Here is a 17,522-nt window from a genome sequence, read left to right on the forward strand (position 1 = left end):
CCCCACCGCGGGTCAAGTGAGCGAATGCGAGAATCGGGCCTATCTGTCCGGTCTGGCCATTGGATCTCTGTCAGCGGCCGGAACCTATTTCATTCAAAGAGCGGTCTTTCTCCGATTTCGAGGCCTTTCCCAGTCCATCATCGCTTCAACGTCGATTGCCATGGGCTTGGGGGCCTTGTACTTTCAGATTAAGCAAGAGATGGTGGAATGCCGGAAAATGGCTGCCAAAATGACGGCCGAACCCGCCCACAAAAACTCGGCCCGTTAACATGAAACCCCATCAGAGACACTCCCAAATCATGTAACAGATGCTCGCGACCATGCGGTTTCTAAAATTATGGGCCCAGACTCGGATTTTGGCCTTTCGGGCCAAGGCCATGCCGATTCGGCCCTTGTGTTCAGATCACACGCCCAATCAGATTGATAAACTATTAGATTGGGTCTTGGATCCGCCAAATGAGGCGGGTGAAACTCAAGCTCATGCCCAGTTCCACCGGGAAATGGTGGATCACTATTTAAAGCAGGCCACTGGTCGCGAACACTTGTTTGTGGTCCAGCCTTTGTTCTATCATGATCCCACCCTCCATGCCTCCCTGAACTCTCAAGGTCAATGCAAGTTGGACGAGACTTTGGCCTTGGTGCGAACATTGGAGTGGCAAGTCTATGGCCACACCCTGGCTGAGCAAACCTCGGCCTTGGGTGATAATCTATTGAGTTTTGACAATATTCAGCGCGTGAAAACCGCTCTGGCCAAGTTACCCGCCGTGTCCGCCGTGTTAGTCAGCACCTATAACCTGTCCCAATCGCAAAGACACGTCCTGGAAGAGGAATTCGGCCTGCCCGTTCTGGATCGATATCATTTGATCCTGCAGATCTTCCATCGACATGCCCGCACTCGTGAGGCCAAGTTGCAAGTGACCTTGTCCGAAATCCCCTACCTGAAGCGGCGATTGTATCAAGACATGGCCTTGGAAAACGATAATAAGCATAGCAAGCAACGCATGGGTAAACTCTACTTTGAGAAGCGAGTGACGGCCATGAAGAAGCGAGAGAAGCAAATTCACATGGCCTTGTCCAAGGTCAAAGACCAAAGGGCTGTTCTACGTCGAGAACGAACCAAACAGGGACGATTTCCCTCAGTGGCCGTGGTAGGCTATACGAATAGCGGGAAGACCTCGCTCATCCAGGCCCTAACCGGGGACAACCTCGAACCCAAGGATAAGTTATTTGCAACGCTGGACGTGACTGTTCACCAAGGCCAACTTCCTAATCTGGCTCCGGTCCTTTTCGTGGACACGGTGGGCTTCATTTCAGATATTCCCACGCAACTCATCGCTTCGTTCGCTTCCACTCTCGAGGACGCCACACTAGCCGATTTAATCATTCACGTCCGCGATATCAGTCATCCCGATACGGTCGAACAGAACTCCAATGTGCTGAAAACGCTCCAAAGTCTTGATCTGCCCGAGAGCCTTTTTCGGTCCATGATTGTGGTGGGCAATAAAGTGGACAAAGTTCCATCCGATCAATGGCTGACCTTAAATAATGGCGGAGCTTTGATCCCAATTTCGGCGACACAAGGACTGGGCTTGGATTTCTTATTGGGACGGGTTCAGCAGGGCATCATGCTGGCCACGGGTCGACGATATGTTCGTGTGCGTTGCCGTCAAGGATCGGAGGAGTATCTGTGGTTGCATAAGTTCGTGACCGTGTCCGAGACTCAAGTGGATTCGAACGATTTTAATTACGTGATATTGAAAGTGGTCATGTCTCAACGGGAAATGGAGCAATTCAAAAGCCGTCATCGATTAGCACACCAATCTTAAGTGATCCTGGACATGTTTCATAGACGATGGCGTGGCCAATCTAACGATACACTGTCATAACTTAGACGTCAATAAAGGCTAGTAATATTTCTTTTTCAGTGCATTTAAGTTTTTAGAACAGAAAAGGTGGGTGCCAAAAAGGTTTACACGAGATGCGGGGGCCTAAGCCCCCTAAATCATTTGGAAGCGAACAATATCTTATTCTTTACGTATATGTTTGAGTGACGTCACTCAAAGTGTTAAAAGAGGGATTAGTTGGATCATTCGATCGACATAAAGCAAGTTTTTTGGACAGCTCTGAAAATGTATGACTCATACTTCTCAGGCGACTCTACTTATGTATTAAATGAGCCTTGTTAAGTTCTGAATAAGACCTAGATCATTTCCTACTCGTGTAACCCGACCTTAACATTCATAACTCCTTTCAGGCTCTGTAACTCGACTTACCTACGTCCTGAGGTGCCTTAAGGCGGCCAATTCGAAGTGTTTGGTGAGCAAAAGTGATATCCAATGCAAGCTGTCTCTCATCCTCAAAGGGACCTTCCAAGAACGTGCTAAAATAACTTGTATTTGGTCGTCTTGTTCTCTTGATCAGTAAATAAATGAAACCTATTTAGTGGTTGCGTTGCTGAAAATGAATACGTTCTTGTAAATTTAGCCAAGACATGGTAATATGTAAAAAATGATTACCTGGGACTCTGAAAAAAATAGATGATTAAATATAGGTCTAAATATTTTGCTCGTTTGGGGCATTTTTAGAAACGCAGGCGTTTTCTGAACGAATTTCTTTTAATTCGACTTATTCTCTTTCATCATGTTTTATTGACGATCATCGAAATTGAAGCCTGGTACGTGTAAATGTTCTAAATTTGTTGTATTTCGATACTTGGATGAGATAACATTTTTGGGGGACCCTTTGACCTTGGAAATTCAGTCTTACCTACAATACTGCATTTTTGTATCTTGATATTACATCCTTCCCCAACTTTGGGATAGCAAATCTGTCAGGTATGCTTATTGACTTCATGAATTCCTTTCTTGACCAAGTTGATTAGGCCAGATGTTTGTAAAGTGAATATAAATACGAAATAGGAAAACCATCATTTTGGCTGAACTAAAGAATTTATATAGAAGAAACAACCCGGTGTCTAAAGTTTATTCGTTTTGCCTGTTATTTAAAAGTTTTTTAAGGGCTTTCAAAAATTACAAAGTTCATTGGCCCGCGATTAACCATTTTAAATTTCTTATCATTTGGCTTTTCTTATTTAATTTTTAAATACTTTGCCCATTTCAATGAAATATTATTGAAATTGCCATGTTTGACGTACCATTATGACAATTTCTGAATGCAAAAACTCGACATGTGTTTGTTTGACACATTTTCATTTTTATTGTTGAAAGCGCAACACAATAACGAAATAGTTTCTAATAAGTTCATTTTGGTTTTATTTCTTTCTCTTCAACTAGTCACCTTAGGGTCCTCTTGGCTAATCAGGCTGAGCTGGCTGATCTACTATTGAGCCCTTTCAGGGAGCCATTTTGATTACACAAGCATTTTTCGGGAGCATGACCATTCATTCGATTTTTGACAAATGTGAGCGATGGTTGAAACGAGATTTCTCGGTGTCAGGTAGTCACCCTGAGCCAACGTGAGGGGAACGTTGTGTGTTGTCCGCTACCAAACCAAAATATCTGCCTCTAAGCTCGGCCAATATATCTCAAATCCTCGGCCATCTTTGCACGGTTAAGGTCAGTTGGGGCTCAAATCCGTTGTACCTGTATTTCAAGGCAGTTTTGATTGGATTTTTAGGTTGTTCTCCCGGTGGATTTTGAAGCTATTCTGATCGCTCGTCACGGCTGCGTCTATCCGACACATCCGACATGGGCGACGATTTGGATGTGGACGCTCTCTTGGAAGAGACCTACAATCGAGAGGTAATGATCGTCCGTTAGGATGTATGTATTTGACTAGCCTCTATGTCCTTACCACCAAGCCACGAGTCCGCCGGGATTATCGACGAGGCCATTCTCCATGCGATTGAGACTATGCTTGTAGTGGAAGGAAGATGATTGATTCATGGCGTCCTATTCTTCCTATTCGATCTTCCTTCTTAGCTGATTTAGGTCATTGAGGCCGAGGCCCACCCCTTGGTGTGCGTGGACGGTGGGGATTGGAATGAGTAGGTACCTCCCCGCCTGGCTTTCATCGCTCAAACCCGTCCTTTTTCTCTTTCTTATTATGACACTCCCGCTTATGCTGAAGGGGAGATGTTGTGTGGCGGCTCAAGAGGTGTTTTCGGAGTTTTCTTTGCTGTGTTGTTGTCTGAATTTGGCCCTTTTGTCATCTCAGGTGTTGCCAGCCAGCGAGCCTCACTCACTTCTACTCTCACCTACCTCTCGACCACCCAGTCAGTCTGTCAGTCAGTCAGTCTGTCATGCATCCGGAGCCACCCACCCACCTACCCACGGCCGGGAGGGCCCAGCGCTCCGAGCAGCGCCAGCCGGGAAGAAACGGCTCTAGCTTGGCGTGTCCATGAAGGTTAAACTTCGTTTTGGGGGGAAAAGTCAAACGTCTCCCTTAAGGCCCACCGCATTCGAGCTAGCCCGACACGTCAGTCCTCAGGCCGCTATTTTGATCCCCGTGGTCTAAAAAGACAGAAATTTCCTGGCTTTGCTTGCTTTTCAACCAGCCCAGATCTCGGCCACGTATCGCTCTGGCTCTCGCCTTTGTTCATTGCTCAGCGTTTCTTTTTTCAGAATTGGCTTTTCCAATATCCCGGTGTGTTTCTCTATCCAAGGGCGGAACAAACAGGAAGGCACGTACTTGACTAAAATGAACCAGGCCCTTCTCCTTCAGTTCTTTGCCCGTCCGTCTTTTTCTTAGCAATTTTCGGGCGGACGAGCACATCCAAATTCTGATTCAGATTTTCGTAAAAATAAATTTGGGCAAAATTTAAAAATAATCTCAAAAATAAGTATCGCCAAAAACCCCCGCCCACGCCGCGACACGAGCCATGAGAATAGTCTTAGTAAATCCGTGTATCTTTACAGATGTGAGGGTTCACATATGAACGAAAATCAACGGCGGCACTTGATTGTGACCTCTTGTTGAATTTCTTGACTAAACATTCCACGTACAACAAAGTAATTGTGGCCGAGTGACGGTAAGTAGGGCCTTGGTAGAGCTTCGGATAGTTCCCTCGCCCAACGAGATCTGTTTATGCTATCTACCACACTTATTGTACTCTCAAACCTATTGCCAATCTGGGCTGGCAGTAACCACCAAACTCAAAATAACGGCCCCCCAACTCAATCGCTCTTATGTATGTACAAGGCAAACAGGAGGCGTGTCGATGTCAAAGAATACTCCTATGACCTAATTTACATATATCAGGTACTAATTCACTTCCATTTACTCTCCACAGCAAACTGACAAAAAAGAGAACGGCTCGTCTGATAAGCATCGGTAAGTGTTCTCCTTTTTGAAATCGAAGTACATTGTTCTCTCTTAACCTCAATCATAAATTACAGTGAATCTTCTGAGCGGAAAAGAGACCGATCCCGATCTCGTGATCGAAAAGACAAACATGGAAGTCGAAGCCGCGAGAAGAGTCATCGTCGTACTAGAAGTAAGTCTCGAGACCGAGACCGACGAAGCCGAACCAAGGACTCGTCCAAACGAAGTCGGAGCCGTGATAGGAAGGAACGTAGAAGATCGCGATCCAAAGAGAGGAATGAGCGTCGGCGAAGTAGGTCTCGAGATCGCGATCAGCGCCGTAAGAGAAGCCGGTCCCGATCCAAAGACCGTGGACCGCCCCGGCCCAGTCCACGACGGGGTCTCGGTCGTGGTCGCCGATCGAAGAGCAAGAGCCGTTCCCCCGATGTTCCATTGACCCCCGAGGAGCGAGACGCCCGAACCATTTTCATCATGCAATTGTCACAAAGAGTACGTTCTCGCGATGTCGAGGAGTTCTTTTCGTCCGTGGGCAAAATCCGGGACGTGAAACTGATAATATGTAACAAAACCAGACGATTCAAAGGCATTGCATATGTGGAATTCAAAGACTTGGAATCCGTGCCACTGGTAAGAGAAAGAAACCATCAGTAAGTGTATCCATGAGTATTTGAATCTAACTTTCATCTTCTCTTCTTTCTCATAGGCCATTGGATTGAATGGACAAAAGCTCTTGGGTGTACCAGTTATTGTTCAACCCTCACAAGCGGAAAAAAATCGAACCGGGACTTACGCTGAGCCCGTTCGAGTCCGCGATAAGGGGCCTATGCGTTTGTATGTCGGATCATTGCACTTTAACATCACTGAAGAGATGATCAAAGGCATTTTCGAACCATTCGGCAAAATTGCATCCATGCAATTGATCATGGATCCAGAAACTGGTCGATCCAAAGGCTACGGATTTCTCACGGTTGGTTTTTGTTTCCCCATCAAAAAATTCATACTTCAAAAAACATGCTTGTTAATATGCCGATTTTATTTTTCAGTACGCGGAAGCTGAAGATGCCAAGAAGGCACTTGAACAAATGAACGGTTTTGAACTGGCAGGTCGACCCATGAAAGTGGGTCATGTCACAGAAAGAACGGATGCTCCAATTGGCCCTTCTGGATTAGATTCAGAGGAGTTGGATCGGGCCGGAATAGACCTGGGAACCACCGGGAGATTAGCACTCATGGCTAAGTTAGCCGAAGGCACCGGTATGAAACTTCCTCAGGCCGCTAACCAGGCCTTGAGTAGTGCTGCTGCAGCGGCTTCGGTTTCGAATACCATGGTCAGTCCAGCCATGGCCCAACAGAGCCAATTGGCGGCCACCAACCCTCCCATTGCCACGCAATGCTTCCTACTGGCCAACATGTTCGACCCAAGCACAGAGACCAACCCAGGCTGGGACACTGAGGTCAGAGATGACGTCATTGAGGAGTGTAACAAGTATGGAGGCGTATTGCACATCTATGTGGACAAGACCTCTGCCGGAAATGTATACGTGAAATGTCCCAATGTGGCTTGCGCCGTCTCGGCTGTGAATGCTCTTCACGGTCGATGGTTTGCAGGTAAGATGTCTGAAGGAACCAAAGTTTTATTCATGAAGAATATGCTCTAACATTTAGTTTCTTTGTCTCTAGGGAAAGTCATCACAGCCGCGTACGTCCCATTGGCTAACTATCATAACTTATTTCCGGATACGGCAAATTCCATGACTCTCTTGGGTGGCCGATGAGTGTTCAATTCTTTAAGTGTGTAAATACATCTCTGATTTTGCCGTCGTCGAGCCCAATCCGGACCTTCAAAATCGGAACCCATTTCCAGCATTATTATTGATCTTTTCCAAACAAGAAAATGTTCACGCTACTTTTGGAAAATAAAAATTGAGTCTGTTTAAGATACGCTTTTCATTTACGTTCTGGCCATGTTGTCTTGTTCTATTTAGAGCCTGACCGTGATCGCTTAAAATCCCAACCGACAATTGTCCTGTCGGTCAATTTCTTTGCCCTTAACGAATGAGATAGGCTGGTCAGCTCAAATATTGGGGAAAGAACCAGGTCAATGCTCTCGTTTACGAATTGTAATCTCAGTGGGACTCCAAACCGTCGCTAAGTGGTTCAGGGGCAGTCAAAGGGTACAATGAGATTAGATCAAAATTATATCACTTCTCCCTAGTCGGAGGGCAACTAAAATTGTCTCTCAAACCAAAATGTGAACATGGATATCTAGATATTGATCTGCCATTAACATTCAATCTCATGGAATTTCATTGGTTAGTTACCTAACGACATTCAACAAAACGCAAAGGCAAAATTGTTTGATTCAAACCTAGTTGCATCATCAAGTGTGGTTCCAATGGTAAATGTTGTGATATCCTCTTTTTCTTGAACCATTAATCCCCAAAACGATCCCAAAAAGGTCCTTTAGTTCTCAACGTCATTCGCAATTCGCACTTTCAACCATCCGGGAGTCCCTTTCTCGTTTCTCATCCCATCAACATAACCATGAAGGTCGTTTGCTTACTCCTCATCTGCACTTTGGCTGGGGCCTCTGCTCAATATCGCGGAGAGGAGGTGGCTGCCGAAACCACTGGAACCACCGGGGCTAGTGCCAGTCAACCCGCTTTCGATCTGAATAAGAAATTTTCTTATGACGTCGACTTCCGGAACAATTTAGCCGAAAAGTTCGGTAGCTTCAACAGCACTGGCGCCTACAACAACTTCTTCAACATGACCGGCGTGCCCAGCACTCCCTTCGGACGTCTCTCCGCGTGGGTGGGTGACCTGATCTACCCTGTGGCTCTGAGTGTCATGATCTTCTTCGGGGTCTACGTGTTCTTCTCGATTGTCTTCCAAGTTTTCGGATTCGCTTTCACCACCAAGGCCGGTGTCTTCTCGGCCGTCATCAACTGGCTGCGAGCCACCAACAACGCCATCTTTTCCAAAGTCCTCAAGGTGAACGGGGATTCTGCTGATATGACCCCGGAACAACGAGAGCGTCGAGACCTGGGCTTGGCTGATCTGGATGACATGATCCAATTGGCGTCACAAGTTTACGAAGCCATCGATGCTTTCACCAACATGCAAGAGAATTAATTAGATTGCCTTCTAGAAATCATTGTCTCTTTTGTACCTTCATACTTATTTCCTGAGAAATAAAGTTACTTCTGTCAAAACTAGTACACGTGTTTATTCAGATAATAAGGCTTTTTATTCGAGGAAACATGGTTGCGTGGTGCGTGCATTTGAGGTCAAGCCAGAACCCTCATAAGTATTGCAGTTAATCTTTTAGTCTCTTACACAGCATAATGGAAGTGACACACTCTGGAGTATTTTAATTGAAAGAAACACTTTGGTTTAGGTATGCAAAAGTCAAATAGTTTACTGAAAATTGTGCTGAAAGCAACAAGGTACCCAATAAAAAAAAAAAGGCGAATCAGTGCTCCATTCGCTGGAGCCTTACAAACTTTCCTCATCATCGTTCAAACGGATATCTGGGACCTCTCTTTACTCCTTGATTCGCTCGTAAGACTTTGTTATTGTCCGGTATACCAAATATATCCAACTCGTTGGGTGTGATTATCCTTAGGGAGATATAATGTACGAACTTGAATTTCTGACTTGTCGAAGGATCTACTGAAATCGATCAGCAGCGATCTGGTGGTGGCTAATGTTAAGGTGGGATTGAGTGTCAGTTACCTTGCCAAGGTTCTTGAATATTAGCATAGCAACAGTGTGGAGATGGATGAAGAAGGCTCTTAAGGATGACAAAGACTGTACAATGTGAAAGAATAAGGGGCAAGAGCCTCTTCACGAGGATTGGAAAACCCGTCAATTCAAATTTCCTGAGATCAAGATGCTTTAGAGGGCATCAAGGACTTGAGACTTTCGAGTTCTCCTGGCCCTGATAATGTGACATCTCAGTTTCTGATCACTGTTTCTTGCTCCTGTTTTCTCGTATTTGATGCGCTGCATTTTGGATCAGGGCAATTTTCCAGCCTCTTTGAAGTTAGTTCATGTTCTGCTAATTTTCAAAATTGCTCCCCAAATATTATAGGCCCTCTCACTTCGCGAATACTGTGGTGATGTTTGATCAGCTCATGAAGGTCAAGTCAAAGTTGCAGAATTTCTTGAAGTCAATGAATCACTTCCTACTATTAGTCAACAAGGGTGTTGAGCGCATTTTAGCACGTTTACCCAATTGATTGAGTACCTATACCGTATATCGCGTGTCAGCTGATTTTTTTTTTGCAATGATTAAATCGTCTTAACGCTCATAACGGATAGGAAACATGGAATCTATGTTCAAAGAATGAAGAGATGTGGATGAAAACTTAGACGCGAAGTTGCAGCCCCCCCCGTAGAGTAGGTTATTAAGGGACAAAATATACAGTCAAGATTCGGTTGATATAGTCGATCTCGACTCGGATAAAGCCTTCGACAAGGTTGCCCATGGCTTCTTATGTTAACGTTTCTTTTAAGGAGAAACATGAATTCGATAAAGCGAGCACGATGGGATCGTGTAATTAAGGTTGAAGGAGGAATCGCAGATTTTTAGCGATGAAAAGCCCGGAGCATTTTATATCTAGGCTTGATGAATGGCAGTGAACTGCCTAAAGGACATCAAATGAGTGTACAACTGAGAGCCCTACCCATGAGGCTTGTGTTCTTCAATTGGTTCAGGCCATTAAGTCCGATTCACCTGAATGTCTCCGTCTAAATTAACTTATGCAGAACATTCGAGGACTTCTTGTTTACAGACATCCATCCATACACGCGGTCGCAATTTGCCTAGCTCTCAATCTCAAGTTCTGGCTATGTGTGATAGTAAGCGTGTGGTGGGCCAAGGGTCCAAACCGTCCAAACCTAGTACGGTGTTCTACGATCTTGAATTCCAAGACAACCCACGGACAGTCGTCCAAGAACAGGAGGTGGAGGGCGAGTGCAGTGCATGAATGGTGAAGCCCACCCGTCCTTGTCAAGAGGAGGTAAACCCCTCCCAATGTACGTATATTCAACCTGAAATCTCGGGAGAGCCAAGACATTGTAGCATCTTGTGAAATCAAGCCGTCAAGAGCAAAATGGGAGCTGGAACTGGAAACCCGATTTGGAGCCTGATTTGGTTGATCATCCTGATCTTCCTGGCCTTCCCAATTGCTGGCCTTTGCGCTGCCTTGTACATTTTCATTGCTCCATTCTCCGTTTGCATCAAGCCACTCACGGTGAGTTGATTTCGATTAATTTGATTCCATATTTTGAGGTTCTCAGTCAAGAATTGAACTAGTTCATGTACCGTACATCAGTTCAAGCCCCCACTTATGTTCTCGATTCGGTACTGTGCGCACTTGAAACATGTTTGAGATAACCTTTACATTCCAGAGCCTCACCGAGTTGTTAATGAAAGGTTTGACACTGACTTACACTTCCGCTGACAACATGGTTCACGGAAATTCCCTTTGATTCTCAAGATATGATTACCGGAGAGGATTCTCGTATTGTTTGTACAAAATTCCCTGTGATTCCCAGCGATAGCCTAATCAAATGTCGAGTTTTTCTTTTGTCTATGTAGACGAGAACTCTCGTGCGTGCCATGACAATCCTCCATAGTAATAGAGTCGATCTCAATGACCTCAAGAATAAACATAATTCTACTAATAGTAAGTAATCTAATCTCGTCAATTTGAGCCCACAAAGAACTAAACAATGGATCAGTTGCAAAACAATCGCAATTGCATCATGTTCCAAACCTTGTGGAATGACATATTAAATCGTTTTGGAGCCAGCTATGTGACTTACCATGCATGGGGCTCGATTATTCTGGTCAATGGGATCTTCTTTCTATTTGGGGGCCTATTTGTCCTGATGGACCTAACGGGAAGACCCAAATCTTGGCAGAAGTACAAAACTCAACCGAGCATGCAAGACGCCCTGAATTGGCCCAAATTACGATCCCTGCTCATCACGGTGTTTATCAATCAGTTCGTCATTGGGTCCTTGTTCATGTTCGGCACAGCTTGGCTTCATCTCAAGATTCATGGACATCCGAACGATCTGTCAGATCTGCCTTCACTAGGCGAAGTTCTATTCCAATTATCCGTGTTTACATTTATCGAAGAAGTTCTGTTCTTTTATTCCCATTGGATGTTACATCATCGTTCTATTTACAAGTATATCCACAAGAAGCATCATGAATGGACCGCACCGATTGCTTTTGAGGCCGTCTACGCGCATCCCATTGAGCATCTGCTCTCCAATTTGATTCCAGCCTCCGTGGGACCTCTATTGTTCAACTCCCATGTGCTTGTCACTTTATTCTACTTCTGTCTCATTACTTTTGTGACAGTCTGCCATCATTCGGGGTATCACTTTCCACTCTTGCCTTCTCCCCAAGCCCATGATTTTCATCACATGACATTCAATCAGAACTACGGTGCGATGGGCATCTTTGATTACATCCATGGGACGGACCAGGGCTTTCGTAAACACATTGCCTTCCAAAGACACCACACTTTGTTTACCACGAAATCAGCTCAAGAACTACACCCAGACCCAAATCCTGCGGCCCAGCCGAAACACAAAGAGTTATAGATCGGGGCATGATAATAATGTAGAATGACCATGAGGAGGTGGTCAGTGGTTCAAAATCATGGACAGCCTAAGCATCAGATACACACTTTTTCTCACCGTCTCTTTGGTATTTAGATTAGCTTGGAGTGTGGAAGTGAGCCAATATTATATCCAAACATGTCAAATCACTATGGAGCAGAACCTGTACCTGCGCAAAATTGTGGCCTTGGACTCTTTTCGACATTGTGCAGAAGACGCTCATTTTCCCTCCCTTGAACCGTCGGAAAAGCCTTTGCCAGAGCATGAGACATCCATCACGCCCTCCAGTCGAGCCATAACCCACCCGAAGACAAGATCAGTGACGACATCCACCATTATTAAGCCCACAATCACAACCTCTCTTCAAACGTATCAGCTCCGTTTTCGTGGGGCCATAGTTCCAACCACGATCGAAGTGACTAAGTCTATTAACATAACCATAACCCAAACCAAGGAGCAAGAAGCACACCAAACTGATCTTCTCACTTAATTGAGATTCTTGTATAATTACCCACTCATATGTAGTAAAATAATATCAATTAGCTCATTGAACAATAGAAGTCTTCTTACGAGAGTCCGCTGATTTCACCAGTCACTGCGTCAATGTCGATGTCAAAAAAGATGGGTCTTGTCGGCAACCCAGGCATAGTGGAAATCGTCCCCACCAGAGGATACAAGAAACCGGCTCCAACACTCGCCCGAATATCTCGAATGGTGATGGTGAATCCGGTTGGAGCTCCTTTTAGCTTCTCATCTCCAGTCAGAGATCGATGAGTCTTGGCCATGCAAATAGGTAGATTTCCAAATCCTTGTCGGGTGTAGCGTTCCAATTTCGTCTTGGCTTCATCCAGAAGCACGATTCCGTCGGCGCCATAGATCTCCTTGGCAATGATGGCAATCTTCTCGTCAATCGGCAAATCCAAATCGTACAAGAACTTGAACTCCGAGGGAGATTTACAAGCCCTATCCACGGCTTCAGCGAGATCCGCTGCTCCTTTGCCTCCCAAAGCAAAATGGCGACATTCAACGGCATCAAAGGCCCCGTTTTCCAAGGACAGACGCTTCACCAGGTCCAACTCGCTTTGACTATCAAAATGGAAGACGTTGATGGCAACAACCACGGGGACACCGAACTTCCTGGCATTTTCAATCTGTTTCTTGAGATTACTGAATCCTTGCTCTACTAAAGGAAGATTCTCAGTCGAATATACTTCCGGAATTGGACCCGAGGCCGTCACATCTGGGCCTCCACCATGCATTTTCAAGGCTCGGATGGTTGCCACTAGTACAACTGCGTTGGGAGAAAGGCCAGATGTTCGACACTTGATGTTCATGAACTTCTCCATGCCGATATCAGCTCCGAAGCCCGCCTCGGTGACGACAAATCCGCTTTTCCCCACCAATTTCAAAGCAATTTGATCAGCCAAAATGGACGAATTTCCATGGGCGATATTGGCAAACGGTCCAGCATGAACGAATGCGGGTGTTCCTTCCAAGGTTTGGAGCAAGTTCGGCCTTACCGTATCCTTCATAAGTACTGCCAAGGCCCCAACCACGCCCAAATCATCGGCAGTCACAGGATTACCGGACTTATCCGAAGCAACCACAATCCTCGCAAAACGGTCTTTCATATCTTGGAGACCGGAGGTCAAGGCCAAAATGGCCATAATTTCGCTTCCCACAGATATATCGAAGCTGAAGTGGAAAAAATATATTTAGAAAAAATGAAACCTTTTCGAAGCTGCCGTTCGAACAATGAGCATCATACTGGGTATCTCTCGTTTTTCCACCTTTGCCCGCTTCCGTGGCAGATTGTCCGACAGTGATTTTTCTCAACATTCGATCATTGGTATCAATCACTCTCTGCCAAGTGATCGTGTCCGGATCGATATCTAAAACGGCGAAGCGATCCCTCTCCGACTCGTCCAAGTCGTCAGGATCTGTCTTATTGATACCCAACCGCTCGAGTCTTCGCAACTGATGATCACAAAACACTCGCTTTCCGCCTTTCCTGGGAACCAATCGGTCAAACAAAGCCTTGGGAGTTTGAGTTTGCTCGTGGAACATCCTGGTATCAATTTGAGCGGCTAATAAGTTGTTAGCTGCCGTGACCGCGTGGTTATCTCCGGTCAAGTGAAGGTTGAACTCTTCCATCGGAATGACCTATCAAATTGAAAATGAGGCGAATAAGTAGTCACATACAATTGTCAAGACTAAGTAAGTGGACAAACTTGAGAATATCCTCCTCCTGCTGCTCCACCCTTCATTCCGAACATTGGACCTTGGGACGGTTGGCGAATACAAGCAAACACGTTCTTTTTTGACTGACTTCCCAAAGCTTGAGCCAAACCCACGGTTGTCGTGCTCTTGCCTTCGCCTAAGTTTGTCGGGGTCACGCCTGACATCAAAAATGATAAAGAATGCGAGCTAAACGTTACTTTTGTAAGACCAATGTCAATTCAATGTTACCTGCGACGACTACGTAATTTCCGTTTTGACGATCTTTTAGTCTTTTCAGTACATCTAAAGAGATCTTGGCCTTCTTCTTCCCGTAAAGATCCACTTCCGAAGAGACCAAGCCAATCTCATCGGCTAAGATTGAAATGTCCTTGGCCGTTTGTGACCGAGCAATATCAATATCCGATGGAACCTAACATGAAAATCGACACATTTGATCTACATATAGTACTTCCTTCTCTCCTATGATGAATGCAAACCTTGTCTTCAGGATTCAAAGGCAAATATCTCAAGCTCCAATTGGACATGACTGACTTTTCCCAAGCTCGTTTGGCGGCAACAAAAGTATTGTTCATGAGATAGGCCACGGTCATGGGTCCTACCCCTCCAGGAACCGGGGTAATGAAAGCGGCTCGTTGAGAGGCGGCCTCAAATTGGACATCACCCACCAGACGTTGGCCGCTCTTCTTGGACGCATCCGGAATAGCATTAATCCCACAATCAATCACGATGGCGCCAGGCTTGATCCAATCGCCTTGGACTAATTCGGGTCGACCCATGGCCACTACTAAAATATCCGCTCGCTTGACATGACCGGCTAAATCGTTCGTCTTGGAATGAACCACGGTCACCGTGGCGTTTTGCCATTTGAGTAGTTCCGCCACAGGAGTGCCCACAATCTTACTCCGACCTTGAATTATGACTCGAATGAAGGCATCCATGCCGGTCACCATAAAATTCGTCCTACTTTCTTACCGATAACCACAGCATTCAGTCCAGACAAATCCGAACGGCAAAGTCGAATCAAATGGAGACACCCGGCTGGTGTACAAGGCACAAAACCGTCTCCACTGACATGGGTAGCCACCTGACCTTGGTTGACCAAACCAAGTCCATCCACATCTTTCTGGGGCACAACTGCGTTGGTGATCAAATGACTATCAATTGGGCTTTGGCAGTCCAAAGGCATTTGTACGATGATTCCATGCACTCCGGGATCGTCGTTCAGCGCGCACAGTTTGTTCAACAATTCGCTCTCCGTGATTGTCCTGGATAACGAATGACAATAAGGCTTTTCATCTATAACATCATAACGAGTAGAAATATTCAATGAAATATCACATACAAACCAACAGGTCAAACTGTGCTGAAACATTAATTCATTTTTCTTTTGCTAAGCCAATAATCCTTTCTCCTTTATCAAATCTGCACCTCAATCACTTCCTCAGCCAGCAATATACTCTGCTCTTGCCCCACCTCATATGTAAGCTGGGGGAAGGTTCTTTAATTACATCTCTTACACATTTAAACACATATGTCTGTTCTTTCCCTGCTTTCAAAGGGTTTAATCTCGCCTTACTTAAAGTTGACGAAACATAACCTTTCATTTTTAACCGTACTGGGGGTTAGCTTCCTTGTAGCGTTTAGAGAAGCCCGTGAAAAGAAAAAAAAATACGTACGGGGGAAGCTTGAGATGATTGACACGAACGCCTACTTCATCGCCGGCCTTGACTTTCATTCGAATATAGACATTCGAGTCCTCACGCCCGCCTACTTGAACAATGGTTAAGGCGGGTTGAAATCCGGGCGCTTTGGCCTGGATTTCCCGGACTTTGGCCGCCAAGCTCTGTCGGAGTTCGGCCGCTGCGGTTTGACCCGAAACCACTTGAGCAGACATGATGAATAGCGGTCGGGGGGGTTTAATGAGCACGGTCAAAGCCCAATGGAAAGCCCAACGCCCAAATGGTAAACCTAAATCGAGCTGGATGGAAATGATGAAATGGATGATCCAAATCCGACCAATCGTCGGTTCCAATAAAATGCTCGGCTGGATTGGTGGGCCAAGCCATGGACGGGGCCATACACGTCCATACACACATACGTACGTACGAACGTACCTGTTAAAGGAATGGATGGATGGATGGATAGATGGTCGAAAACCAGTCTTGGAGATGCATGGGCTGAAGTATGTCTGTCGATCCAGTTTCGAGACTGGATTTGAAGAACTACTTCTGTACTGTTTACCACACTGTTTACCTAACTTTAGATCTATCAGAACTCTAGATTGAATCCAAAGTGGAAATTCGACCCTAAGCGACAATGGAGACCTGTGTCACAGAGTTAAGGCTGTCCGACATGAGCTCGCACTTCTTCTGGACATTTAGAGGTCCATGCAATTGTCAAACGAGTTGTTATGTAATGCATGTGTAATAATGTGAACCTAGATACCCTCACACTGTAGATGGCGCATGTGGTCTGAAGGGGGAAACGAGATTTTCTGGTCAGGCCCGAACTTTACTGTTTATAGAGTGACACCAAAGGTTGAGCTCAATCAATGTTTCACGGTGCGGATTTGGATGGATGTCGTTGATTTTAAGATTCAAAGACTTTGGAAGCCAGCTTTGGCATGGGTGTGGTATTCCGCCTAACTTCTCATATTGTTTAAGTTAGTAAATGAGCCTTCAGTCCTAACCAATAGTTCTGCTTCCCTTAAACGGGACTTTTTCCAGATGGCTTATTACCAAAATATATCTAAACCAGCAACTTCATTAATTAAACTATTCTCAGTTGCTTATGCACGCATACTGTAGGTTGTCCTTTTGGTCTATGTAATTTATTGTAGACATCGATTTAAATTTACCGCCAAGGATTTCTCACACATGGCACTGATGTGAGAGTCTCAGTTGATGATGAAGAGAGAATGGAGAGAATGACTNAGACATCGATTTAAATTTACCGCCAAGGATTTCTCACACATGGCACTGATGTGAGAGTCTCAGTTGATGATGAAGAGAGAATGGAGAGAATGACTGGAATGTTACGACGGTTACGACCCCTGCTGCTCTGAGTGCTCTCCATCCTCTCCATCCTCACCATCCTCGCGGTGGTCACATGCATTGGTGTGGATGGCTGCCAAGATCTCGCCCTCGGTATATCCGATGTGAGGAAGCGAGCAAACGCCCTGAGATTCCGTCCTCATATGTAGCCGAACTCGGTCTCACATGGAGGCTGTGTTTCAGGTCCAGAGCTACTATGTCTGATGGCTACTTGCCGCACAGTGTCCATCAGATAAGAGGGCAGAGGAGATGTACGCACGGGTGGAAAATCTCGAGGCAGGTTGGTCGGGGGCCGTGGCT

The 17,522-nt window shown here is 45.5% G+C and overlaps 5 protein-coding genes across 6 annotated transcripts; 4 read left to right on the forward strand and 1 right to left on the reverse strand.

Annotated features, from left to right (window-relative positions):
• Window positions 1–308: 308 nt before the first annotated feature.
• On the forward strand, window positions 309–1,920 carry LOC131885248 (putative GTP-binding protein 6). Its single transcript, XM_059233209.1, has one exon. It carries the CDS (start codon window positions 309–311, stop codon window positions 1,824–1,826), a length of 1,518 nt encoding a protein of 505 aa, XP_059089192.1. The 3' UTR covers window positions 1,827–1,920.
• Window positions 1,921–3,454: 1,534 nt separating this feature from the next.
• LOC131885859 (RNA-binding protein 39-like) lies at window positions 3,455–7,220 on the forward strand. Its single transcript, XM_059234044.1, has 7 exons — window positions 3,455–3,575; window positions 3,637–3,761; window positions 5,252–5,292; window positions 5,358–5,910; window positions 5,987–6,250; window positions 6,327–6,891; window positions 6,964–7,220. Exons 2-7 carry the CDS (start codon window positions 3,708–3,710, stop codon window positions 7,056–7,058), a joined length of 1,572 nt encoding a protein of 523 aa, XP_059090027.1. The 5' UTR covers window positions 3,455–3,575; window positions 3,637–3,707; the 3' UTR covers window positions 7,059–7,220.
• Window positions 7,221–7,581: 361 nt separating this feature from the next.
• On the forward strand, window positions 7,582–8,501 carry LOC131885866 (uncharacterized). The gene has a single exon (XM_059234054.1). The coding sequence runs from the start codon at window positions 7,828–7,830 to the stop codon at window positions 8,416–8,418; it is 591 nt and encodes a 196-aa protein (XP_059090037.1). The 5' UTR covers window positions 7,582–7,827; the 3' UTR covers window positions 8,419–8,501.
• A 2,278-nt stretch (window positions 8,502–10,779) lies between these two features.
• On the forward strand, window positions 10,780–13,009 carry LOC131885864 (fatty acid hydroxylase domain-containing protein 2-like). The gene has a single exon (XM_059234052.1). The coding sequence runs from the start codon at window positions 11,026–11,028 to the stop codon at window positions 11,908–11,910; it is 885 nt and encodes a 294-aa protein (XP_059090035.1). The 5' UTR covers window positions 10,780–11,025; the 3' UTR covers window positions 11,911–13,009.
• LOC131885857 (C-1-tetrahydrofolate synthase, cytoplasmic-like) lies at window positions 12,403–16,589 on the reverse strand. 2 transcript variants are annotated; one of them, XM_059234043.1, is made up of 8 exons: window positions 16,284–16,589; window positions 15,846–16,137; window positions 15,142–15,434; window positions 14,646–15,076; window positions 14,398–14,578; window positions 14,160–14,326; window positions 13,697–14,091; window positions 12,403–13,623 (listed from the first exon to the last, which is right to left on the reverse strand). In XM_059234043.1, exons 2-8 carry the CDS (start codon window positions 16,061–16,063, stop codon window positions 12,495–12,497), a joined length of 2,814 nt encoding a protein of 937 aa, XP_059090026.1. In that variant the 5' UTR covers window positions 16,064–16,137; window positions 16,284–16,589; the 3' UTR covers window positions 12,403–12,494. The 2 variants fall into 2 exon arrangements, with proteins under 2 accessions (XP_059090026.1, XP_059090025.1); XM_059234042.1 differs by having other exon boundaries at window positions 15,846–16,147.
• Between the last annotated feature and the right edge of the window lie 933 nt (window positions 16,590–17,522).

This window comes from Tigriopus californicus, chromosome 8 (assembly GCF_007210705.1).
Source record: "Tigriopus californicus strain San Diego chromosome 8, Tcal_SD_v2.1, whole genome shotgun sequence".
NCBI lineage: Eukaryota > Metazoa > Arthropoda > Copepoda > Harpacticoida > Harpacticidae > Tigriopus > Tigriopus californicus.

What these genes read in the sequence shown, in the direction of transcription:
- LOC131885248 (XM_059233209.1), top strand. Translation starts at nt 309, where the DNA reads ATGCTCGCGACCATGCGGTTTCTAAAATTATGGGCCCAGACTCGGATT.
- LOC131885859 (XM_059234044.1), top strand. Translation starts at nt 3,708, where the DNA reads ATGGGCGACGATTTGGATGTGGACGCTCTCTTGGAAGAGACCTACAAT. An exon ending in AAGGCTACGGATTTCTCACG is followed by an intron (nt 6,251 to 6,326) that starts GTTGGTTTTTGT and finishes TTTATTTTTCAG; the next exon opens with TACGCGGAAGCTGAAGATGC. An exon ending in TCACGGTCGATGGTTTGCAG is followed by an intron (nt 6,892 to 6,963) that starts GTAAGATGTCTG and finishes CTTTGTCTCTAG; the next exon opens with GGAAAGTCATCACAGCCGCG.
- LOC131885866 (XM_059234054.1), top strand. Translation starts at nt 7,828, where the DNA reads ATGAAGGTCGTTTGCTTACTCCTCATCTGCACTTTGGCTGGGGCCTCT.
- LOC131885864 (XM_059234052.1), top strand. Translation starts at nt 11,026, where the DNA reads ATGGATCAGTTGCAAAACAATCGCAATTGCATCATGTTCCAAACCTTG.
- LOC131885857 (XM_059234043.1), bottom strand. Translation starts at nt 16,063, where the DNA reads ATGTCTGCTCAAGTGGTTTCGGGTCAAACCGCAGCGGCCGAACTCCGA. An exon ending in AATCATCTCAAGCTTCCCCC is followed by an intron (nt 15,435 to 15,845) that starts GTACGTATTTTT and finishes TTCGTTATCCAG; the next exon opens with GACAATCACGGAGAGCGAAT. An exon ending in CTTTGAATCCTGAAGACAAG is followed by an intron (nt 14,579 to 14,645) that starts GTTTGCATTCAT and finishes TTTTCATGTTAG; the next exon opens with GTTCCATCGGATATTGATAT.